The sequence below is a fragment of the Somniosus microcephalus genome, chromosome 26, assembly GCF_052327205.1.
Source record: "Somniosus microcephalus isolate GS21.2 chromosome 26, FLI_Smic_1.0, whole genome shotgun sequence".
Taxonomy (NCBI): domain Eukaryota; kingdom Metazoa; phylum Chordata; class Chondrichthyes; order Squaliformes; family Somniosidae; genus Somniosus; species Somniosus microcephalus.
This window is the reverse complement of record NC_141012.1, coordinates 53781839-53807242: the sequence shown is the minus strand read 5'-3', so window position 1 is coordinate 53807242 and position 25404 is coordinate 53781839. Positions and strand designations below refer to the sequence as shown.

Below are 25404 nucleotides of genomic sequence, written 5' to 3'. Positions count from 1 at the left end.
TGAACTCTTAATAAGCATGTGGAACAATCTAGTAATTAATCGTGATTACCCGGCCTCACTGGTTTATTTCATTTCACACTAGAAAGATCAGGTTTATCCAAGGAAAAGGGAGGGGCTTGTTGAGCCCATTCCTGTTCCTAACATCTCTGCTCCAAATTCCATCAGTGATTGAAAGCAATCAGTACTCACTCGTGGTGGATCTGCCTGCAGTGCAGATAGGTAGTTCTCCAAAGCAACGCGGCGACGATCGTTTAGCAAGGCCTCAACGCGAGCAAGATGAGTCTCAACCAACTGCAGCTTCTCAGTGGCTGCTTCTTCCTCCAGAGCCTCAACCATGTTCTGGAAATGCTGAACAGTAAGAAAGGGTCATCAGCATAACACATGGGACAACCCATTGGTACCAAAGATCTCATCACTTCCATGCAAGTAGTATTTGGGCACAACTATTCAATAAAAAACCAAAAGCAATATTAAACTTATCAACAGCACAGAGGGACGAACAGATGCTTAACTTGCCGTGGCTCAGCAAGTAACACTCTCGCCTCTCAGTCAGAAGGTTGTGGGTTCGAGTCCTACTCCAGAGACTTCAGCATATAATCCAGGCTGACAAGAAGTTAAAATCAACAACTGACCCAGCATCAACCGCCGCTTGCGGAAGAGTGTTCCAAACTGCTACCACCTTTTGTTTGTAAACGTGTTTCCTAATTTCACTCTTGAAAGGTCTGGCTCTAATTTTTAGACGATGCCCCTGAGACTCCTCAACCAGCGGAAATAGTTTCTCTCTATCTACTCTCCTCAATATCTTGAAAACTTCGATCAAATCACCCCACAACCATCTAAATTCCAGGGAGCACAACCCTAGTTTGTGCAATCATTCCTCTTAACTTAACCCTTGGAGTCCAGGGATCATTCTGGTAAACCTACGCTGCACTCCCTCCAAGGCCAAGATATTCTTCCTAAGGTGTGGTGCCCAGAACTGCTCACAGTGCGGTCTAACCAGTGCTTTGTACAGCTGTAGCATAACTTCTACCCCCTTGTGTTCTAGTCCTCTAGATATAAAGGCCACATTCCATCAGCCGCCTTAATTATTTTCTGTACCTGTTCATGACATTTTAATGAGCTATACACCTGGACCCCCCCCCCCCCCCCCCCCCGAGTCTCTTTGGACCGCCACTGTTTTTAGCCTTTCAATTTCAATTTTATTTTATTTGTCACATAACCAAATAGAACAAGTAAAATCCAGTCAGTGAAATGCTTTTTCCTTAACGAGCCGAGCGCACCAAGCAGCAAAGGACACTTAGCTGCTGGTACGCACGGAGCCCGCAAGGACGGCAGCCATCTTCATCGGCGCCATCACAATAGGGTCCGCTCTCGCCTCGCTCCGCCTTTCCCGCACTTCTGCCCGACAATCTTCAGCTGCCGTGGTACAGACGCCATCTACTGGGCCGACAGCGACTCTTTAATGTCCTCTCCATGGCGCTGGTGACTCTAGTAACCTGCGTGTCTCCTCCCCACACCTGGCCTGCACATTACCCCTGGCTGTCCCACTTGGCGTCCTGGTAACCGGGTTCCTCTCCGGCTCCTGCTCCTTTCAAACTGTCCTCTCCAGCTCCCGCTCTTTCACCATTTAGAAAGTGCTCTGTTCTATCCTTTTTAGGTACAAAGTGGATGACCCCACATTTGCCTACATTGAAGATTTGTCAGTTTTGCCCATTCACTTAAATCGGTCAATATTTCTTTGTATTCTTATGCTTTCATCTACACTGCCTACAATGGATACAGCAAAGGCGATGGGCCCGGACAACATCCTGGCTATCGTGCTGAAGACTTGTGCTCCAGAACTAGCCGTGCCTCTCGCCAAGCTGTTCCAGTACAGCTACAGCACTGGCATCTATCCAACAATGTGGAAAACTGCCCAGGTATGTCCTGTTCACAAAAAGCAGGACAAATCCAATCCAGCCAATTACCGCCCCATCAGTCTACTCGCAATCATCAAAGTGATGGAAGGTGTCATCGACAGTGCTATCAAGCAGCACCTACTCACCAATAACCTGCTCACTGATGCCCAGTTCGGGTTCCGCCAAGACCACTCGGCTCCCGACCTCATTACAGCCTTGGTCCAAACATGGACAAAGGAGCTGAATTCCAGAGGGGAGGTGAGAGTGACTGCCCTTGACATCAAGGCAGCATTTGACCGAGTGTGGTATCGAGGAGCCCTAGTAAAACTGAACTCAATGGGAATCGGGGTGGGGGGAAACTCTCCACTGGCTGGAATCATACCTAGCACAAAGGAAGATGGTTGTAGTGGTTGGAGGTCAATCATCTCAGCCCCAGGACATCGCTGCAGGAGTTCCTCAGGGCAGTGTCCTCGGCCCAACCATCTTCAGCTGCTTCATCAATGACCTTCCCTCCAGCATAAGGTCAGAAATGGGGATGTTCACCGATGAATGCAGAGTGTTCAGAACCATTCACAACTCCTCAGATAATGAAGCAGTACATGCCCGCATGCAACAAGACCTGGACGATGTTCAGGCTTGGGCTGATAAGTGGCAGGTAACATCCGTGCCACAGAAGTGCCAGGCAATGACTATCTCCAACAAGCGAGAGTCTAACCACCGTCCTTTGACATTCAATGGCATTACCATCGCCGAGTGCAGCTCCAACAACACTCAAGAAGCTTGACACCATCCAGGACAAAGCACCCCTCGATAGGCACTCCATCCACCACCTTAAACATTCACTCCCTCCACTACCGGCGTACCGTGACTACAGTGTGTACCATCTACAAGATGCACTGCAGCAACTCGCCAAGGCTTCCTTGACAGCACCTCCCAAACCCGCGACCTCTTCCACCTGGAAGGACAAGGGCAGGAGGCGCATGGGAACACCACCACCTCCAAGTTCCCCTCCAAGTCGCACACCATCCTGACTTGGAAGTATATCGCCGATCCTTCATCGTCGCTGGGTCAAAATCCTGGAACTCCCTACCTAACAGCACTGTGGGAGTACCTTCACCACACGGACTGCAGCAGTTCAAGAAGGTGGCTCACCACCACCTTCTCGAGGGCAATTAGGGATGGGCAATAAATGCTGGCCTTGCCAGCGACGTCCACATCCCATAATGGGCTTCTACCTTAGTTAACTGTTCTGACGAAGGGTCATCAACCTGAAACGTTAATTGTTTCTCTCTCCACAGATGCTGCCTGACCTGCTGAGTATTTCCAGCATTTTCTGTTTTTATTTCAAATTTCCAGCATCCGCAGTATTTTGCTTTTGTAGGAGAGTGCTTTTATTCAGTTCAATCCCGTGGATTCAAAAAAGGACCCTGGTTCTCCATTTCCACAATTAAGAGCTCACTGCCTTTAATATAAGGATAGAGAAACCAATATTCCCTGCAACTACAAGTTGGGTTCCTTTAAAAAGCCCTGGATCACGAAGTGAAGCTGACCGACAATCAATGGGGTCATGAGACCCAACTCTCGAGTTAGAATAGCCGTGCGAATGCTCAGAGTTGAAGTATATTACTGTTTAGTCCCCAAGTCAGAACCCAAGGGTGTAGATAGCACATACCATCCCAAAGGGTGGTTTAAAAAGTCTGGCATCCTGGGAGCAGGCTTCACCTTGCAGTGAAAACACACTGATGTGATGTCCAAAAAGGAAGAGATGATCCATCCGTGCTGCTGCCTAGGCTCTTGCTGCATGGACGTTAGACCACTTAGAACTTATGCAACAAGCAGGCCTGGGTAGAATAAAGCCAAGGTATCAAGGTCAGCACTCACAGCAGCACAAGGTCAGCACTCACAGCAGCACAAGGTCAGCACTCACAGCAGCACAGATAGGTTTTATCCAACTCCCTGCTATTCATGAATATAACAGTCTCCTTCAAACAGCTATTATAGCTCTTGGAACTTCCAAGTTTGGAGAGGGAGAACAGCAGTTTCCTCATGTGAAAATGATACGGGAACACGTTTTGAAGTGGCCTATACCCCATCAGGTGTTTAAAATAAAAATAGCTTGCCAAATATTTCTTTTAAACAAATTGGTGCTCCTGTTAATTGTCCTGAATTACACAACAGGCAAACACAGACCATAAACCTGAGCTTGCAGCATCACAATGTTCATGTGGGAATGTGCTCGTACCTGAACCAACATCTGTCGCTCTGCTTTTGGCAGGTTCTTCGCCTGTCGTTCAGCTTCTTCCCACTCTTCTCTCACCTAATTTTGGGAGCAAAGGGAAGAAAGTCAGTCAAGTAACTTGAGATTTTTGTCGACAAGAGTTCTAAAAATATCTTGCAATCACTCAAATCTACTATTCCAACAATGTCCTACACTGACCAGTACACATTGAAAGGGCCAGACATGGTTTTGGAGCTAAACTACATATGACTCTCAGAATCACAATTCCCTCTCCTGTGCTCCTTTCTGTATTTGTTATACTCCATATCAGCAAAAAACTCAGTTCTACTTCATAAAGGAAGACTTGCTTATGTTTCAGGACAGAACTGGACACAGATCTGCTGTGTTCATGTGTTAACAGTTCAGTTGAAACACTGATGTATGTGAAGATAAACGGGTTGTCAGGAGTTGCTGCACTGCAGAGATGTTAAGAGACTGACCAATCTCAGGTTAGTAGCTCCTGCTCAATATGATCAGCTCTTTCAAAGAGCTGACGTGTGAACAGAACAAGGCCTTACTTGCAACAATACTGGGATAAACTAGTTGCTTATAGGTGGGATAAACACAAAGTAATCATCTTCTTCTTAGGCAGTCCCTGGGAACCGAGGATGACTTGCTTCCACATTAAAAATGAGTTCTCAGGTGAGTGATGAGTCCAATGCGGGACCTACAGTCTCTGTCACAGGTGGGGCAGACGGTGGTTGAAGGGGCGGGTGGGTGGGGTTACTGGGTTGACGTGCGCTCCTTGCGCTCGGCTTCCGCTTGCTCCCAGCGAAGAGACTTGAGGTGTTCGGCGCCTTCCCGGATGCTTCTCCTCCACTTTGTGTGGTCTTGGGCCAGGGATTCCCAGGTGTCGGTGGGGATGTTAGACTTTTTCAAGGCGGCTTTGAGGGTGTCCTTGAAGCGTTTCCTCTGCCCACCTGGGGCTCTCTTGCCATGCCGGAGCTCCGAGTAGAGCGCTTGTTTTGGGAGTCTCGTATTGGGCATGCGGACAATGTGACCCGTCCATCGGAACCGATCGAGCGTGGTCAAAGCTTCGATGCTGGGGATGTTGGCCTGGGCAAGAACACAGGCATTGGTGCGCCTATCCTGCCAATGGATTTGCAAGATCTTGCGGAGGCAGCGTTGGTAGTACCTCTCCAGTGCTTTGAGGTGCCTGCTGTACATGGTCCATGTCTCTGAGGCATACAGCAGAGCGGGTACCATTGCTGCTCTGTAGACCATGAGCTCAGTGCCGGGTTTGAGGTCCTGGTCTTCAAGCACTCTCTTCCTCAGGCGATCGAAGGCTGCACTGGCACACTGAAGGCGGTGTTGGACTTTGTCATTGACGTCTGCCCTTGTTTACAGTAGGCTCCCAAGGTATGGAAAGTGGTCCACATTGTCCAAGGCCTTGTCGTGGATTTTGATAATTGGGGGGGCAGTACTGTGTGGCGGGGGCAGGTTGGTAGAGGATCTTTGTCTTACGGATGTTTAGTGTAAGGCCCATGCTCTCGTACGCTTCGGTGAAGGTGTTGACGATGGTTTGGAGTTCGACCTCTGAGTGAGCGTAGACACAAGCGTCGTCTGCATACTGTAATTCGACGACAGCAAGTAATCCTGCTGAAATGGTCACCACCCCCACCCTTGTATGATGGATTATTCACATACATTGAGTTTAAGCAGTTCTGGGGATAGGAGGATGGGAACTAAAGGAACTTTCTTCCTGATTTGTTAAACCTCTCCATATACAAGTGAATTATTCCCAAGTTTAAAGAGGTATGGTCAAAAGAAGCAAATGTTATCTGGAGCTACGGGGAGAATGCAGGGCACTGGGATTACTTTTGGATTGTTCCAGCAAAGAGCTGGCAAGGATATGATGGGTTGAATGGCCTCCTTTGGTTCTGTAAACTTCTACTGTACTGGAGTCTCCTATTGGCCGTGCAACCATCATAGTAATCCTTGCAATCAGCAAGGATCAGAACTCACTACTCTGCAGAAGAAATCTCCTCTCACACGCAGTCAGACAGCACATAAGCACATGCTGGTTAATTAGGTGCTCTGAAAAGAATGGACTTTCATTTATACAGCACCTGTCACGACCTCTGGACATCCCAAAGCACTTCACATGTAATGAAGTACTTTTTAAGTGTTGTCACTGTTGCAATGTGGGGAAACATGGCATCCAATTTGTACACAGCAAGTCCAACCAAAAGCAATGAGATAAATGGCCAGACAATTTGTTTTAGTGATGTTGGTTGAGGGATAAATATTGGCCAGGACATCAGGGAGAACTCCCCTGCTCTTCTTCGAATAGTGTCATGGGATCTTTTACGTCTACCCGAAAGGGCAGGTAAGGCCTCAGTTTAACGGCTCCTCTGAAAGATGGCACCTCCAACAGTGCAGCAACTACCTCAGCACTTAAAGGTCAGCCTAGATTATGGGCTCAAGTCTTTGCAGCGGTGCTTGAAGCCATGACCTGCTAACAGTGGCAAAAGAGCTACCATCAGGTGAATATAATGTCTCGGCATTTATAGAGCATTACAGCTCTTCTGTTCTCTAGGTTAGGTAAGTGGATTAAATTCAGAACTAGGAGAGTATTAACTACTATAACTTTCTTGCATTAATAATTTAAACTAAATTAACTATTTAAACCAAAATATAAGTAAAAATAATCGTTTGAATAAAAACTGTCACTAATTATATAAATAAAATAAGGTTGATAGAGATGGCAGTGCAGGTGGTGTGTCGTAACTGCAGCATGTGGGAGTTGGTGGAGACCAATGAGATCCTGAGCAACCACATCTGCGCTAAGTGCCTGCAGCTCGAGGAGCTTCAGCTCGGAGTTGTTGAGCTGGAGTCCAAGCTACAGGCTTTGCGATGCATCAGGGAAGGGGCAAGAGTTATCTGGACACTTTGTTCCAAGAGACAGTCACACCCCTTAGGTTAAGCAGTACTTTAGAGTTAGTCAATGGTCAGGGACAGGAGGGGGTGACTGCAAGTCAGGAAGTTAAGGGGACCCAGGATATAGTGATGGAGGAGCCTCAGCACCTTGTCCAACAGGTACGAGGTACTTGCTGCCTGTATGGACGAGAACAAGGACTGCAGGGAGGATGGGCAAACTGACCACGGCACTGTGGCAGAGGAGGCCATTCAAGTGGGGGGAGTAAAAAGGAATGTGGTAGTGGTAGGTGACAGTTTAGTCAGGAGGATAGATCCTGTTCTCTGCAGTCGCGACAGGGAGTACCGAAGGTGGTGTTGCCTGCCCGGTGCCAGGGTTAAGGATATCTCCTGGCGGCTGGAGAAGAACTGGAGTGGGAGGGGGAAGGATCCAGCTGTCGTGGTCCACATAGGAACCAACAACAAAGGTAGAACTAGGACTGAGGTTCTGCTGAGGGAGTTTGAGGAGCTAGGATCCAAATTAAAAAGCAGAACCTCTGAATTGTTACCTGAGCCACGCACAAATTGGCATAGGGACAAACAGATTAGAGGTTTACAAAAGCAAAATACTGCAGATGCTGGAAATCTGAAATAAAAACAGAAAATGCTGGAAATACTCAGATCAGGCAGCATCTGTAGAGAGAGAGAAAGAGTTAGCGTTTCAGGTCGATGACCCTTCGTCAGAACTGGAAAAAGTTGGAGATGGAACAGGTTTTTAAGCAAGTGTAGGGGCAGGGAGAGGGGGGAGGAGAGGAAAGAACAAAAGGGAAGGTCTGTGATAGGATGGAAGGTGGGAGAGATTAAGAGACAAAAGGGACGATGGTGCAAGGCCAAAGGAGATGGTAATGAGACAAGTTAAGAAACAAAACACGAGTCCAGGTGAAGTGTAAATGGGAATGGCAGAATCATCAACAGCTGCCATGTGAAAAAAAAAATAGGGGCCGAGGTTATGGTCTGAAATTGTTGAATGATGTCGAGTCCAGAAGGCTGTAAAGTGCCTAATCGAGAGATGAGGTGCTGTTCCATGAGCTTCATTGGAACAGTGCAAGAGGCAGAGGACGGAGAGGTCAGAGTGGGAGTGGAGCGGAGAATTAAAGTGACAGGAGACCGGAAACTCGGGGTCACCCTTACGGACTGAATGGAGGTGTTCAACAAAGCAGTCACCCAATCTGCGTTTGGTCTCCCCGGTGTAGAGGAGACCGCATCGTGAATAATAAATACAGTATACTAAACTGCAAGATGTACAAGTAAATCACTGTTTTACCTGGAAGGAGTGTTTGGGGCCCTGGACAGTGGGAAGGGAGGAGGTAAAAGGGCAGGTGTTGCATCTCCTGCACTTGCACGTGAAGGTGCGGGGCGAAGGGGAATGGGTGTTGGGGGTGATAGAGGAGTGGACCAGGGTGTCGAGGAGGGAGCAGTTTCTTCGGAATACTGAAAGGGGAGGTAAGGGAAAGATGTGTTTGGTGGTGGGATCCTGCTGGAGCATGGATTGAGGATTGATTAACGGACAGAAAACAGACAGTAGGAATAAATGGGTCATTTTCGGGTTGGCGGGCTGTAACTAGTGGGGTACCGCAAGGGTCAGTGCTTGGGCCTCAGCTATTCACAATCTACATCAATGATTTGGATGAGGGGACCAAATGTAATATATCCAAGTTTGCTGATGAGACAAAGCTCGGTGGGAATGTAAGTTTTGAAGAGGATGCAAGGAGGCTTCAAGGGGATATCGACAGGCTAAGTGAGTGGGCAAGAACATGGCAAATGGAATATAATGTTGGTGATTAGAGGGATCTGGGTGTCGTTGTACACGAATCACTGAAAGTTAACATGCATGAAAGCAAGCAATTAGGAAAGCAAATGGTATGTTGGCCTTTATTACAAGAGGATTTGAGAATAAGAGTAAAGACGTCTTACTGCAATTATATTGGGCCCTGGTGAGACCACAGCTGCAGTATTGTGTACAGTTTGGTCTCCTTACCCAAGGAAGGAGATACTTGCCATAGAGGGAGTGCAACAAAGGTTCACCAGACTGATTCCTGGGGTGGGGGGATTGTCCTATGAGGAGAGATTGAGTAGACTAGGCCTATATTCTCTGGAGTTTAGAAGAATGAGAGGTGATCTCATTAAAACATACAACATTCTTACAGGGCTTGACAGGATAGATGCAGGGAGGATGTTTCCCCTGGCTGGGGAGTCTAGAACTAGGGGTCACAGTCTCAGAATAAGGGGTCGGCTATTTAGGCCTGAGATGAGGAGAAATTTCTTCACTCAGAGGGTGGTGAATCTTTGGAATTCTCTACCCCAGAGGGCTGTGGAAGCTCCGTCATTGAGTATATTCAAGACAGAGATCGATAGATCTTTGGATATTAAGGGAATCAAGGGATTTGGGGATAGTGCAGGAAAGTGGCGATGAGGTAGAAGATCAGCCATGATCTTATTGAATGGCAGAGCAGGCTCAAGGGGCCGAATGGCCGACTCCTGCTCCTATTTCTTATGTTCTTGTATCCTCCACCACACCAGTCGAAAGCAGAGTGTTTATTTCCATGTGTAGATGCTGGTCAAGCCATAATTATGTTAATCCATGAAACAATTTTGAAAGTCTACAGTGTTATTATTCTTCTATCAATTGAAGATGCAAACCAGTCAACCAAGCAGTAACCATGCAAGTGATGGTTCAGTGCAGAATATATTATCATTGTGCACTGAAATAGCTCAGTGGTGTGGTAAACCACTGTTTGTATTCCACTGTGTACATGCCTGGACATGCCTCGGCTGACTCCTCCCACAAGTCCTAGTATAAAGGTGACTGCTCCCCAGCCCCTTTGTATTCTGGACCGGTCGACCACTCGAGGCAGACCTTCATTCTTTTGTTAATAAAAGCCTTTAGTTACTCTCTTAACTCTCAGTCTTTTGTGAGTAATTGATAGCGCATCAAGTGGCAGGTTAAAGATCACTACCTGTTCTACAGCTGTGTCTCCGGCATCGCTCAATCAGGTTTCAAGTGGAGTCACTCAGTCATTTACCAAGTTTTAGACCATTTTTGAGCGCTGCTCAGGTGCCATGTTCCGAAATTTTTATTGATTTGGCCTGGAAGGGATTTTTGGGTTCATTTATATGATGACATTTCAGCTGTGGCTCAGTGGGTAAAGGTTGTGGGTTCAAGACCCACTCCAGAGACCTTGAGCGCAAAAATCTAGGCTGACACTCCAGTGCAGTACTGAGGGAGTGCTGCACTGTCTGAGGTGCAGTCTTTTGGATAGAATCATAGAAAGTTACAGCACGGAAGGAGGCCATTTTAGTCCATCATGTCCGCGCCGGCCAACAAAGAGCTCTCCAGCCTAATCCTACTCCTCAACTCTTGGTCCGTAGCCCTGCAGGTTACAGCATCCCAAGTGCACATCCAAGTACTTTTAAAAATGTGGTTAGGGTTCCTGCCTCTACCAGCCTTTCAGGCAGTGAGTTCCAGACCCCCACAACCCTCTGGGTGAAGAAATTTCCCCTCAAATCCCCTCTAAACCTTCCACCAATTACTTTAAATCTGTGCCCCCTGGTTTTTGACCCCTCTGCTAAGGGAAATAGGTCCTTTCTATCCACTTTATCTAAGCCCCTCATAATTTTATACACCTCAATAAGGTCTCCCCTCAGCCTCCTCTGTTCCAAGGAAAACAGACCCAGCCTATCCAGTCTTTCCTCATAGCTAAGATTCTCTACTCCCGGCAACATCCTTGTAAATCTCCTCTGTACCCTCTCTAGTGCAATCACATCTTTCCTGTAATGTGGTGACCAGAACTGCACGCAGTACTCTAGATGAGACAGATTATCTGGTCATTATCACATTGCTGTTTGTGGGAGCTTGCTGTGCACAAATTGGCTGCCTCGTTTCCTACATTACAACACTGGACAGACAGGGGGCAATGGGGGGGGGGGGGGGGGAAGGAGCTAAACACGATTAAAATCACTAAGGAGATGGTACTCGGTAAAACAATGGGACTTAAGGCGGATAAATCCTCCGGACCTGATGGCCTACATCCTAGGGTCGAGAGAAGTGGCGGCAGAGATTGTGGATGCATTGGTGATTATTTTCCAAAACTCCCTGGACTCAGGAAAGGTCCCGGCAGATTGGAAAACTGCTAATGTAACACCCTTATTTAAGAAGGGAAGTAGACAAAAAGCTGGAAACTATAGACCAGTTAGCCTAACATCTGTGGTTGGCAAAATGTTGGAGTCCATTATTAAGGAAACAGTAACAGAGCATTTGGATAAACATAATTTAATAGGACAGAGTCAGCATGGTTTTACGAAGGGGAAGTCATGTTTGACAAATCTGCTCGAATTCTTTGAGGACGTAACATACAGGGTGGATAAAGGGGAACCAGTGGATGTAGTGTATTTGGACTTCCAAAAGGCATTTGACAAGGTTCCACACAAAAGATTACTGATCAAGATAAAAAATCACAGGTAATATACTGGCATGGGTGGAAGATTGGCTATCTAACAGAAAACAAAGAGTTGGGATAAATGGTTTGTTCTCGGGCTGGCAATCAGTAGCTAGTGGTGTTCCGCAGGGGCCCCAACTCTTTACAATCTATATTAACGATTTGGAGGAAGGCACCGAGTGCAACGTATCGAAGTTTGCCGATGATACAAAGATGGGAGGGAAAGCAGTGAGTGAGGAGGACATAAAAAACCTGCAAAAGGACATAGACAGGCTAAGTGAGTGGGCAGAGATTTGGCAGATGGAATATAATATTGGAAAATGTGAGGTTATGCACTTTGGCAGAAAAAATCAAAGAGCAAGTTATTATCTAAATGGAGAGAAACTGCAAAGTGCTACAGTACAAAGGGATCTGGGGGTCCTGGTGCATGAAACACAAAAAGTTAGTATGCAGGTACAGCAGGTGATCAGGAAGGCCAATGGAATCTTGGCTTTTATTGCAAGGGGGGATGGAGTATAAAAACAGGGAAGTCTTGCTGCAGTTATACAGGGTATTGGTGAGGCCACACCTGGAACACTGCGTGCAGTTTTGGTTTCCATATTTAAGAAAAGATATACTTGCTCTCGAGGCGGTTCAGAGAAGGTTCACTCGGTTGATTCCAGAGATGAGGGGGTTGACGTATGAGGAAAGGTTGAGTAGGTTGGGCCTCTACTCATTGGAGTTCAGAAGAATGAGAGGCGATCTTATCGAAACATATAAGATTGTGAGGGGGCTTGATCGGGTGGATGCGGTGAGGATGTTTGTACTGATGGGTGAGATTAGAACTAGGGGGCATAATCTTAGAATAAGGGGCTGCCCTTTCAAAACTGATGAGGAGAAACTTCTTCACTCAGAGGGTAGTAAATCTATGGAATTTGCTACCCCAGAGAGCTGTGGAAGCTGCAACATTAAATAAATTTAAAACGGAGATACAGTTTCCTAGCAGATAAGGGAATTAGGGGTTACGTGGAGAGGGCAGGGAAGTGGACGCGAGTCTAGATTCGGATCAGCCATGATCCTATTGAATGGCAGAGCAGGCCCGAGGGGCCGTATGGCCTACTCCTGCTCCTACTTCTTATGTACTGATGTTCTTACAACAGTGACTACACTTCATTGGCTGTAAAGCGCTTTCGGACGTCCTGAGGTTGTGAAAGGCGCTGTATAATTGCAAGTCTTTCTTTCACTCTATCTGGAGAGGTTGCAGAAGGGACTTACTAAAATGGTGCCAGGGATGAAGGACTTCAGTGATGTGGAGAGACTGGAGAAGCTGGGATTGTTCTCTTTAGAGCAGAGAAGGTTAAGGGGAGATTTAACAAGAGGTGTTCAAAATCATGAATGGTTTTGATAGAGTACATTGGAAAAAACTGCTTCCACTGGCAGGAGGGTCAGTAACTAGAGGACAGAAATTTAAGACAATTGGCAAAAGAGAGAGAGAGAGAGAGAGAGAGAGAGAGAGGAGGTGGAGACATTTTTTTTTTTACGCAGCATCTTATGTTCTGGAATGCACATCCTGAAGGACGGTGGACGCAGATTCAATACCAAGTTTCAAAAGAGAACGGGATATATGCTTGGAAAGGAAAGATTTGCAGGGGTATGGGGAAAGAGCAGGGGAGATTTGCAGGGGTATGGGGAAAGAGTAGGGGAGATTTGCAGGGGTATGGGGAAAGAGTAGGGGAGTGGGACTAATTGGAGAGCTCTTTCAAACAGTCGGCACATGCAGAATCGGCTCCTTATGTGCTGCATCATTCTAGGACATTGCTGTCAAGCTAAATTTGGTTCACAAGGGCTTCACTCCAAGAAACATGGTAGCTAGTTGGGATATTGTTTAGGGCAAATTAGCTGGAATACTCTAAATTGCATTCTCTCATGATACCATATTAGGTTGAGACAAAGGGAGGGGATAATCAGAACATTCCAGACAGGTTAACAACTGAATTTCCCTTCAGTATCCAAGCTGCGAAGAGAAGTACTCACACGTGCACCTATTACCTTATCCATGCGGTCACGATGTCGGACCTCCAGTTGCTGTTTAGCCTTCGCAAAACGAGCGTGTTCATTTTCATCTGCAGGTGTCTCAAAATAAACATCCACCTCATCTGTTGGGTGAGGGGTCGACAGAACTGCAAGACAGAGGATGAGTCAGACTCCGCACCTCCTGCTAGCTCAGACTTGTACCGTGGAGGCCTTGGATTTTACAACAAATAACTTAACAAATTACTTCAAATAATGTTAATGTCATTTTAACTTTTTTTCTAATAAAATAATTCCCTTAGCTTTCTTTTCCGCCAAGACTCAGTTGTAAGCATCAGCTACCTATCTCCACCTGTACAGTGCTTCTAAACAATTACAGCAATTTGACTTCACTAAATCAGTTGCATTTCAAATCCTATAATTTTGGGGATGGCTTAGAAAAAATAACTTAGTGCCAGCCAGGGAGCAATGCTGACACATAAAATGAGGCAAGAATGTAGCACGGGCAAAGTCTACATATTTGATTATATTTGAAGGTACAAGGAGCAATATGAAAACTTTGTGAAAATGGTATCTTATTCATTCATATATTTCAGCAAAATAAACCAGTTTACCATTAGCCTCATCCCACTACAGTGTTCATCAAACTAACTTCTGGAAGGTAGGATACATGCACCTGAGCGCCCCAAAAATCACAGTACTCAGTACACACTAGAGGCCTTGTTCCAATCCCCGACCAGACTCTTAGTAATGTAACTGGTTACTGGATACACCTCTGGTTGTAGAGGTGGTGGTGTTCACTGATAGCAGTTTGCAGTGACGCTGAACCTGAGAAAATATCTGATGCAGATCCAAAATTGTTAACAGCCACTTTTACACAACATTTTTTAAAATTTTCTCGGGATGTTGGCATCGCTGGCCTAGAAGGTGGTGGTGGGCCTTTTCCTTGAAGCAGTTAGACACAACTGAGCGTCTTGCTGGGCCACTTCAGAGGGCAATGAAAAGTCAACCATGTTAGTGTGGGACCAGGCCCCCAGGGTGACGAGGGCAGGCCCCCGAAACTCCAGTGCTCCAGCTAGATTGCTTATTAACTATTTATTGATGTTTCTTCCACTGAGCTTCCCAACAAGGGAAGGGTCTAGAACTAGTTTAATAAACCAGTGATTGTAGTATGAAACCTGCCAGAAATTGGGGCTCTATCCTCTGATTTCAGACAGCTCTCTTCTTCATATCTTCAGCTGCAACAGCCACAGAAAGAATACACCATCTGGGGTTAGAAAACTCACCAGTGTAATAAGCTGCAAGGTCAAAGCCATTCCTGGACAAGAAAGAATGATCCTTCAGCAAACACACCAGACCTCAACCAGGCAAAATACTGAGAAGGTTCCTCCTCGAACCTTGGTTTGTTGGGCAAGCACAGCTGGCAATGGTCCTGTAAATCCAGCATTTCACGCTGGCTTTAGGCTGTTGACCAATTGTCACCAGCTTGGAGGTTAGACCTATGTGAGGCATTTGTGGTTGTGGGGCCCTGTGAAGTAGAACATTTGTGGATCCACAAAATGAACTTTAAAGCAAGTTCTTCTTGATTGGAGCCTCTAATTTTCAGAATAAGCCTGGAATGAGTTGTATGTCTACTTGTCAGGATAAGATTTCTCAAAATGTTAACCCCCCCCCCCAAAGGACATTTCAATGTCTCTGGACTGCTGCGTCCAAGAGGATCAAGAGCTATGCAGTAGTGAGTACATGTAAAGTTACATGTTTTATTTAAGGATCTCATTCCCTCAGAAACTGACCAATTGTTGGGGATGGGGTGTGTTTGTTCTACACTAATACTAATGTTCTACACTAATACTAATATTCTACACTAATACTAATGTTCTACACTAATACTAATGTTCTACACTAATACTGATGTTCTACACTAATACTGATGTTCTACACAAATACTAATGTTCTACACTAATACTAATGTTCTACACTAATACTAATGTTCTACACTAATACTAATGTTCTACACTAATACTAATGTTCTACACTAATACTAATGTTCTACACTAATACTAATGTTCTACACTAATACTAATGTTCTACACTAATACTAATGTTCTACACTAATACTAATGTTCTACACTAATACTGATGTTCTACACTAATACTGATGTTCTACACTAATACTAATGTTCTACACTAATACTAATGTTCTACACTAATACTAATGTTCTACACTAATACTAATGTTCTACACTAATACTAATACTATTTGTAAGAAACTCAACACGAAGTAAGCAGTGCTGAAAAAAAAGGTGGTACTCAAAAATGAAGAGTCATATAGACTAGGAAACTCCCAAGTTCCATCTCCACTTTGAGCTTAGTTTGCTGATCTTGGCAAGGGTAGCTACAATTTATCTTGTTTAGGGAAGGGAAAATATTGGCCAGAGTTGCCGATTGTTACCTACCAACCCCTGCTGTGACCTGTGGATGCTGGGCGAAGACACGGCTGAGCTCAGTGATGGGCCTATTGTCAGCACTCAGTGCCAGACCTGACAACAGGGCTGGGTAATGAGGGGAGGCTAGCACCAGTGGTTATCCCAGGAAGCAGGCAACACTTCAGGAAAGGAGAAAATCAATGGAGATGAGGCAAAAAGAACACAGGACAGACTTGCAGGCAGCTGAACCAGTCAATAGCATTTCCAATACCAAACTGCTCAAACGCTGCCCCGGAGCAGTTGGGGCTGCATCATATGCTGTGAGTACCGATAAACTGGAAGAGGTATGGCAGACTGGAGTGAGACAGCCAAGGGATCTGAACTTCAGCTGTGTGTTGTAATGGCAAATAATTACACCTTAAAACCACGTCAGTACCTGGAACCTGCACGAGGAGCTCGAGCTGCACGTACCCCGAGTACTTCATGCTGAAGGAAGCAGTATAATTACAGGCTTTGCACTGGCTCAAAACAATTCACTGCCCAACACTTACCTTTGATTTTAAAAAAAATACACACGAGGTTGTTAATCAGGATAAACACACAGCAGCAAAGCCCATTGCCCACACACAACGATAACAGAAAGGCACTAATAGGATAGCAAAATACTGCAGATGCTGGAAATCCAAAATAACAGAAAACGCTGGAAAAACTCAGCAGGCCAGGCAACATCCGTGGAGAGAGAAAGTCAACGTTTCGGGTGGAAACCCTTCTACAGAACTGAGGAAAAAAGGCAGGAAATGAAAAGAATAAAAGGCAGTTTGGGGGGCTGGGAAATGGGGGAGGGGATGAAAGAAGAGACATTAAGAGATATTCAAGGTGAGACGAGATAGTAATAGGACAGGTAAAGAACCAAACAATGGCTCTAGATGAAGTGTGAAATGCGCTGGCAGAATGAGAGACAGCTGCCATGTGGGAGAGAGAAAAAAGGCTCAGTTCTGAAGAAGGGTTTCGACCTGAAACATTGACTCTGTTTCTCTCTCCACGGATGTTGCCTGGCCTGCTGAGTTTTTCCAGCGTTTTCTGTTATGACAGAAAGGCACCACAGAGGAGAAGATGTGAAAACTGTCTAAGGAAATAAGTGTCACCAACAGGGGTTTCTGATCAAGAAGGGAGTAAATCTACAGCAAGGAGGTGACAGCAAAGCCCAAAACGGATAAAACGAGTCTATGAATCACAAGGACTGGTGGGTTGACCAGGTAGACTGATTGGTACTAAAGCAGGTAGGCTTCTGCAGGAAGTGCCTGACTTACTCATTTGTTTACACACAGCCATACAGTATTCCTCGGACTCAAAATTGTTTCTGTTGCCGCCACAACCTCCGTAGATGAACCGAACACATTTCTTCTTGTTGATGTTGAAATACCAGCGAGGCATCATGGCCCGACAAGGACCAGTCATAGCCTCCTGTGAGCAGACAGCTGTGTGGAGGAGATGGGACAGAGCATCAGAGATGGCGATAGGCAGACTAGTCCTGGGACAGGTTCTACAGGAACGGCAACAGGGTACACTGTGTAAATAAAGGTAAATATCACAGGACTGCACACAGTAGAAAGCGTGGTGTCAGATTTAGAAAGGCAGTTTACTGAGTGTGACTCAGGAGTGAATTTAACAAGGTACAGTGTGGTTATTTGAAAGACATTTGCAGCCTTAATTGAGCAGAGGTCCAGAGAAACCAGTGATGATTAATGTGGGAAATGGAAATGGTCCCATTGCACATTTTCACCTCACTGCTCTACTCAACTTCTGGCCTTGCACAGGTGGCAATATTGGCTGTCCTGGCCAATATTTATCCCTCAATCAACATCACAAACAGATTATCTTGTCATTTATCACATTGCTGCTTGTGGGAGCTTGCTGTGTGCAAACTGGCTACCACGTTAACTAAATTACAACAGTGACTACACTTCAAATGTACTTTGTTGGCTGTAAAGTGCTTTGGGGCGTCCTGAGGTCATGAAAGGCGCTATATAAATGCAAGTTGTCCTTTCTTTTCTTTTTAAAAGGTGGATCGAGAGGTAGCGAGGCGGAGAGGTTTAGGAGGAAAGTGTAGAGCTTAGGGCCTTGGCAGCTGAAAGTACAACCACCAATGGTGGAGCGCTGAAAATCAGGGATGCGCAAGAGACCAGAATTGGAGGAGCATAGAGCTCTGAGGGTTGTAGGGAGGAGGTTATAGAAATAGGGAGGGGCAAGGCCATGGAGGATACTTGAAAACAAGGATGAGTTTTAAAATTGAAGCGTTGCCAAATCAGGAGTGAATGTAGGTAAGTGAGCACAGGGAGTGATGGGTGAATGGGACTTGGTGCGAGTTAGGACACGGGGCAGTGAGCACAGGGGGTGATGGGTGAATGGGACTTGGTGTGAGTTAGGACACGGGGCAGTGAGCACAGGGAGTGATGGGTGAACGGGACTTGGTGCGAGTTAGGACACGGGGCAGTGAGCACAGGGGGTGATGGGTGAACGGGACTGGGTGTGAGTTAGGACACGGGGCAGTGAGCACAGGGGGTGATGGGTGAACGGGACTGGGTGTGAGTTAGGACACGGGGCAGTGAGCACAGGGAGTGATGGGTGAATGGGACTTGGTGCGAGTTAGGCAGCAGAGGTTTGGATGAGCTCAAGTTTATGTAGGGTGGAAGAGAGGCTGGCCAGGAGGGTGTTAGAATAGTGAAGTCTGGAGGTAACAAAGGCATGGCTGAGGGTTTCAGCAGCAATTGAGCTCAGATAGGGGCAGAGTCAGGCGATCTTACGGAGGTGGAAGTGGGCAGTCTTGGTGATGGAACGGATGTGTGGTCGGAAGCTCATTTCAGGGTCAAATGCGACACCAAGGTTGCAAACAGTCTGGTTCAGCCTCAGACAGTTGTCAGGGAGAGGGATGGAGCCGGTGGCTAGGGAATGGAGTTTGTGGTGGGGACTGAAGACAATGACTCCGGTTTTCCCACTATTTCCTTGGAGGAAATTTCTGCTCATTCAGTACTGGATGTCGGACAAATAGTGTGACAAATTAGAGACAGTGGAGGCTTCGTGATAGGTGGTGGTGAGATAGAGCTGGGTGTCATCAGTGTACATGATGAAACTGACGCTATTTTCTCGGATGATGTCACCGACAGGCAGCATGTAAGTGAGAAATAGGAGGGGACCAAGCACAGATCCTTGGGGGATTTCAGAAGTAACGTGCGGGAGCAGAAAGAGAAGCCATTGCAGGTGATTCTCTGGTTACGACTGGATAGATAAGAATGGAACCAGGCAAAGGCAGTCCCCACCCAGCTTGATGACAGAGGAGAGGCGCTGGAGGAGAATGGCGTGATCAACCATGTCAAAGGCTGCAGACAGGTTAAGAAGGATGAGGCGGTACAGTTTACCACGGTCACAGTTGCATACGATGTCATTTGTGACTTCAATAAGGGCCATTTCAGTATTGTGGCGGGGCGGAAACCTTATTGGAAGGGTTCAAACATGGAGTTGCGGGAAAGGAGGGCACGGATTTGGGAAGCAACAAAACGTTGAAGGACTTTGGAAAAGGGAGGTTGGAGATGGGTGGTAATTTTAACTACGACCAGCTGACCTCATGTTATGCTGTCAATTAATTGCAGTTAACTTCTATGTTTAATGCATTCAGACTTTTGGCAATTCAATTTTTTAAAAATGATAATCACGCAAGTTACACTTCAGAGAAAGCAGCAGGGCAAGTACAGGATATGGGAGGTTGGGGGGCGGCATGGGATGTAAAGGAAATAGCCATAGTCCAAGAGATACACCATCCTATGAACGGAATTTCGACTTTATTAATACATGACATACTGTGTTTAAAATTCTGGAAAGCCTCAGTAACACAGGCTGTCAATACAGGCTTTAGAGAGAAGATGAAGTGCTAACTGTAAAACACCGCACAAGCTTTTGAAATGGGAATTGATTGTTAATACTGAGACAAAGGTCCTATTGAAAAAGCAAGTTGCAGCTTCCAGAATGTCTGCGGTTTGGAACCAACACAATAGCAATGCCCAAGTAAAGTGTTAAAAACTTACACTTCGAACAGGAACACAGAATATTAAAAAACCATGTGCCTTCGTAAAAGTAACATCAAATGAGAAACAGGAAACACGATTATATATGCAATCAATTGAAGTAGCTAAGAAATGCAAAGAACACCCTAGATGAAGTGGTTTTGACTTGCATGTAAGTATGATACCTACAGAAGACTTTGTAGATATGACTTCAATAGATACACCAAGCAATCACATTGTGTTTGTGTTGAACTTGGAACACATAGGAGTCACGACGTCTGATTATAACCAGTTAAGCCAATATTAAGAACTGAATGGAAGTCCTTCGATAAGAATGACATCAGAGATAAATCTGTTGTAGCCATTTTATGATAAGTTTTTGGAACACAACAGACAGAAGTCTGCAAGCTAACAGTTGAACTGGCAGTAAGAATAGAAAAGAATTCAACAGAAGATGACTCGAGATAATTAGCTTACATCAGCAGAAAACTTCAAAGGATAAACCACTAACAAAAAAGGTATAAAAATAGAGGTTTTCAGATGGAGTCAGAAGTCGCTGGAAAGGGCACGCGATTCTTAACTTCAGAGGCATGCTCTAAGTTTTTAACTGAGTCTCAGGGATCAAAAAGGTATTCTTATTTGATTTTGGTGGATATTCTGGATTAAGAATAATAGAAATGTAAAAATGTACGAAGTTAAGATTTGAGAATAAGGATCTCTGAGAATAAGAAATGTAAGCTATTTGTATTTTGAACTGTTACAGTTAACAGCTGTTGATACAATTGCAACTTTATGTCAGCTCTTAAATAAATCTATATATTTTTAGAATTGTCTCAAGTAGTATTTCTGTATCAAACTCGTGAACTCAATTTCTGTACACTCTTTTGTAAGGAGTTGCAGAATTCTGGGGCAGTTTTCCGGACCCATATAATATCCGGAAGGTTACAGTCTAGTTAAACTTATTAAAAGTGCTATCTGGAGGATGGTAACATCTTTACATCGTCCCTTTCCTTCAGAGAGAAATAGCCTGGACCTTTAGGCCCAATTAAGCGTCTTATAGAATTCGGCTATCTCTTACTTTAGTTGAAGGTGAACGTCTGGGGAATACGCCTGATCTGGGGTAGCCCGAAAAGGGCTAGGACTAGTAATCATCCCTTCAGGAAGCCGGAGAGAGAAGAAAGCATGCCAAGGGGGAAAGCCTAAGAGGGAGAATGGGAGATGGGCGGGGGATACGGGGCCGGGGGGGCGCGGGGCAGACGGGGCGATACTGGGCGGGGGGCGTGGGATACTGGCGGTGGGATGGGATACTGGCAGGGGATGGGATCCCTCCCTCCCGGTCCCGCATCGGCGCCCCCCCTCCTGGTCCCGCGCCGGCGGTCCCCCCCCTCCCTCCTGGTCCCGCGCCGCCGCCCCTCCCTCCCCACAGGCAATGATGCAAGATTTTTAAAATTGAATCACATCTATATAAACTTTGGTTTCCATTTCGCCACAGATCCACCAATGGCGGATTCCCAAGATGGATCTTAAAAGCCAATCTTCTCAGTATGTGCAAACACAGGACAGGATAACCCAAGAGAAAGTTCAGGTGTAAGTACAGCACAAGAGAGGCATAGCACCATTTTTGGAGGGAAATGTGTGTCCAACTGATGTACGCCAGTTTTACATTGAAACATCATTACATATGAATTTCCTCGATTGTTTCCAGCGCTTCCGAGATACGTCTGATGATACCCTGCGCCCGCCCCCATGCAGAACACCAGCTCAAGCGAGTTTTCTGAATTTACACTGGCGTAGATTTACACCCAAATATTAAGGTGCAGACTGGATAACACAGATTTCTGCAGTTTGATGGCAGCTTTATGAGCGATTTGTTTTGGAATTTTTTTTACTCAGACTTGCACTGTACTTAACCAAAGTGCTAGGGCAGAAGACAGAAGGCCGCTCACTATTACCCCTATTGGCAGAGTCATAGAATGATGCAGCGCAGAAGGCGGTCATCTGGCCCACACCGATATGTTTATAGCATTCCAGATCATCATAACTTGCTGCATAAAATCCTCATCTGCTGGCATTGCATTTATGCTGCTTTACACATTCAAGTGTAGGCAAAACAGCTGGCAGGAAGTTTTAGCTGAGTTCCCATCGGCAAGATCAACACAGAAACTGGCGTAAATTTTATACAAGATCGATCCAGGAAATTCGGGGTCGCTGAGTTTATCATTTGGAGATGTACACCACAAACTGTACCCGCAGTCAAAGGCACGCTATCAAGGTGAAAGTAGACAGAGGCCAGCACAGGCTCCATGCTATCTCCACTGGGCTCGGTGACTTTCTTTCTCTAGCAGGTGACTCATCTTTTAAATTTACCAATGTTTTTGTACTTTCTGTAGAGAGATTTTATGATCACACGACATGCCCAGCTGACCAACAGGCAAAAGGTCATTTTATTTGTAGGAGGTGATCTCTAGAGTTTAAGCCAACATGAGATTTCTGTTATTAAAGATAATCAGATATGTTGACGGTGATGCTCCTGTGCACAGATTGGAGAGAAGCTGGGTGACCTTGAAAAGTGAATTACTGTGTCGTGGAAGCTGAAGGACTGGTCCTGAGCTACATGCAGTGAGACTGGAAGGTGAAATATTTTGCTTGTCCCAACTAAATGTTACAAAAGAACAAATATTAAAAATGTTAAACAGAAAGCTTGGCTGAAGCAAATGCTCATCAACTGAAAGTCCATTTCATTCCTTTGGTGAATCTGGAACACTTCAGCCATGGGCCAGTTTCAGAAACATTGATCATTTTGCGGAAAAAGAAAGTTTCCTTCGAGATGTCTTTTAGATTTAAGAGGTGTTTAGATTAGCATGCAAATGTGGAGAATCACAAGACTCGGTTCATCATTTGAGAATGTACCCAGTGTAAAACTGCCCGCAGTCAAAGGCGCTCCATCAAGGTAATCGCACACTGGACTGCCCACTGGTACCAGGCCAGGATCCGCATCCGTGACTTTGGACAGGGGAAACCCAGAGAGTGAACCACAGGACAGGGAAACCCAGAGAGTGAACCACAGGACAGGGAAACCCAGAGAGTGAACCACAGGACAGGGAAACCCAGAGAGTGAACCACAGGACAGGGAAACCCAGAGAGTGAACCACAGGACAGGGAAACCCAGAGAGTGAACCACAGGACAGGGAAACCCAGAGAGTGAACCACAGGACAGGGAAACCCAGAGAGTGAACCACAGGACAGGGAAACCCAGAGAGTGAACCACAGGACAGGGAAACCCAGAGAGTGAACCACAGGACAGGGAAACCCAGAGAGTGAACCACAGGACAGGGAAACCCAGAGAGTGAACCACAGGACAGGGAAACCCAGAGAGTGAACCACAGGACAGGGAAACCCAGAGAGTGAACCACAGGACAGGGAAACCCAGAGAGTGAACCACAGGACAGGGAAACCCAGAGTGAACCACAGGACAGGGAAACCCAGAGAGTGAACCACAGGACAGGGTAACCCGAGAGAAACACAGGACAGGGTAACCCGAGAGAAACACAGGACAGGGTAACCCGAGAGAAACACAGGACAGGGTAACCCGAGAGAAACACAGGACAGGGTAACCCGAGAGAAACACAGGACAGGGTAACCCGAGAGAGCGCAAACAGGACAGGGTAACCCGAGAGAGCGCAAACAGGACAGGGTAACCCAGAGAGAACAAACACAGGACAGGGTAACCCCAGAGAGAAACACAGGACAGGGTAACCCGAGAGGGCAAACACAGGACAGGGTAACCCGAAAGGGCAAACACAGGACAGGGTAACCCGAGAGAGAAACACAGGACAGGGTAACCCGAGAGAACAAACACAGGACAGGGTAGCCCGAGAGAACAAACACAGGACAGGGTAACCCGAGAGAACAAACACAGGACAGGGTAACCCAAGAGAGAGCAAACACAGGACAGGGTAACCCAGAGAGAAACACAGGACAGGGTAACCCAGAGAGAGCAAACACAGGACAGGGTAACCCAGAGAGAACAAACACAGGACAGGGTAACCCGAGAGAGCAAACACAGGACAGGGTAACCCAGAGAGAGCAAACACAGGACAGGGTAACCCAGAGAGAACAAACACAGGACAGGGTAACCCCAGAGAGAACAAACACAGGACAGGGTAACCCCAGAGAGAACAAACACAGGACAGGGTAACCCAGAGAGAACAAACACAGGACATGGTAACCCCAGAGAGAACAAACACAGGACAGGGTAACCCTAGAGAGAACAAACACAGGACAGGGTAACCCAGAGAGAGCAAACACAGGACAGGGTAACCCGAGAGAGCAAACACAGGACAGGGTAACCCAGAGAGAGCAAACACAGGACAGGGTAACCCAGAGAGAGCAAACACAGGACAGGGTAACCCCAGAGAGAGCAAACACAGGACAGGGTAACCCCAGAGTGTGAAACATAGGACAGGGTAACCCAGAGAGAGCAAACACAGGACAGGGTAACCCAGAGAGAGCAAACACAGGACAGGGTAACCCGAGAGAGAAACACAGGACAGGGTAACCCCAGAGAGAGCAAACACAGGACAGGGTAACCCGAGAGAGAAACACAGGACAGGGTAACCCCAGAGAGAGCAAACACAGGACAGGGTAACCCGAGAGAGAAACACAGGACAGGGTAACCCCAGAGAGAGCAAACACAAGACAGGGTAACCCCAGAGAGAGCAAACACAGGACAGGGTAACCCAGAGAGAGAAACACAGGACAGGGTAACCCCAGAGAACACAGGACAGGGTAACCCCAGAGAGAAACACAGGACAGGGTAACCCCAGAGTGTGAAACACAGGACAGGGTAACCCAGAGAGAGCAAACACAGGACAGGGTAACCCCAGAGTGTGAAACACAGGACAGGGTAACCCAGAGAGAGCAAACACAGGACAGGGTAACCCCAGAGTGTGAAACACAGAACAGGGTAACCCAGAGAGAACAAACACAGGACAGGGTAACCCAGAGAGAACAAACACAGGACAGGGTAACTCAGAGAGAACAAACACAGGACAGGGTAACCCCAGAGAGAACAAACACAGGACAGGGTAACCCCAGAGAGCAAACACAGGACAGGGTAACCCAGAGAGAACAAACACAGGACAGGGTAACCCCAGAGTGTGAAACACAGGACAGGAAACCCCAGAGAGAGCCACAGGACCAAAGTCTAGCTAAAAAGAAAATAGTTAGAAGTTGCCAGCACAGATTTCAAAAGAGACAACTGAGCTTGACAAACCTCAGAACTCGTAGAGGAGATAACAGACAGTGGATAGGGAAATTAAATGAATGTGGTGTACATGGACTTTAGGAAAGTCTTTGACAAGGTGCCATGAGATTACTAGA

The 25404-nt window shown here is 46.3% G+C and overlaps 1 protein-coding gene across 3 annotated transcripts in view; it reads right to left on the bottom strand.

Annotated features, from left to right (window-relative positions):
- Positions 1-25404, bottom strand: part of aplp2 (amyloid beta (A4) precursor-like protein 2) — a 220011-nt gene that overhangs the window by 35526 nt on the left and 159081 nt on the right. For 2 of the 3 annotated variants that reach the window (XM_085968197.1, XM_085968198.1), the window contains exons 7-10: positions 17275-17442; positions 13557-13687; positions 4141-4215; positions 190-348 (exon numbers count right to left, since the gene is read on the bottom strand). In XM_085968197.1, coding sequence (XP_085824323.1) covers positions 190-348; positions 4141-4215; positions 13557-13687; positions 17275-17442 — 533 coding nt within the window. The remainder of the gene's footprint in view (positions 1-189; positions 349-4140; positions 4216-13556; positions 13688-17274; positions 17443-25404) is intronic. The other variant, XM_085968199.1, reaches the window with a different exon arrangement.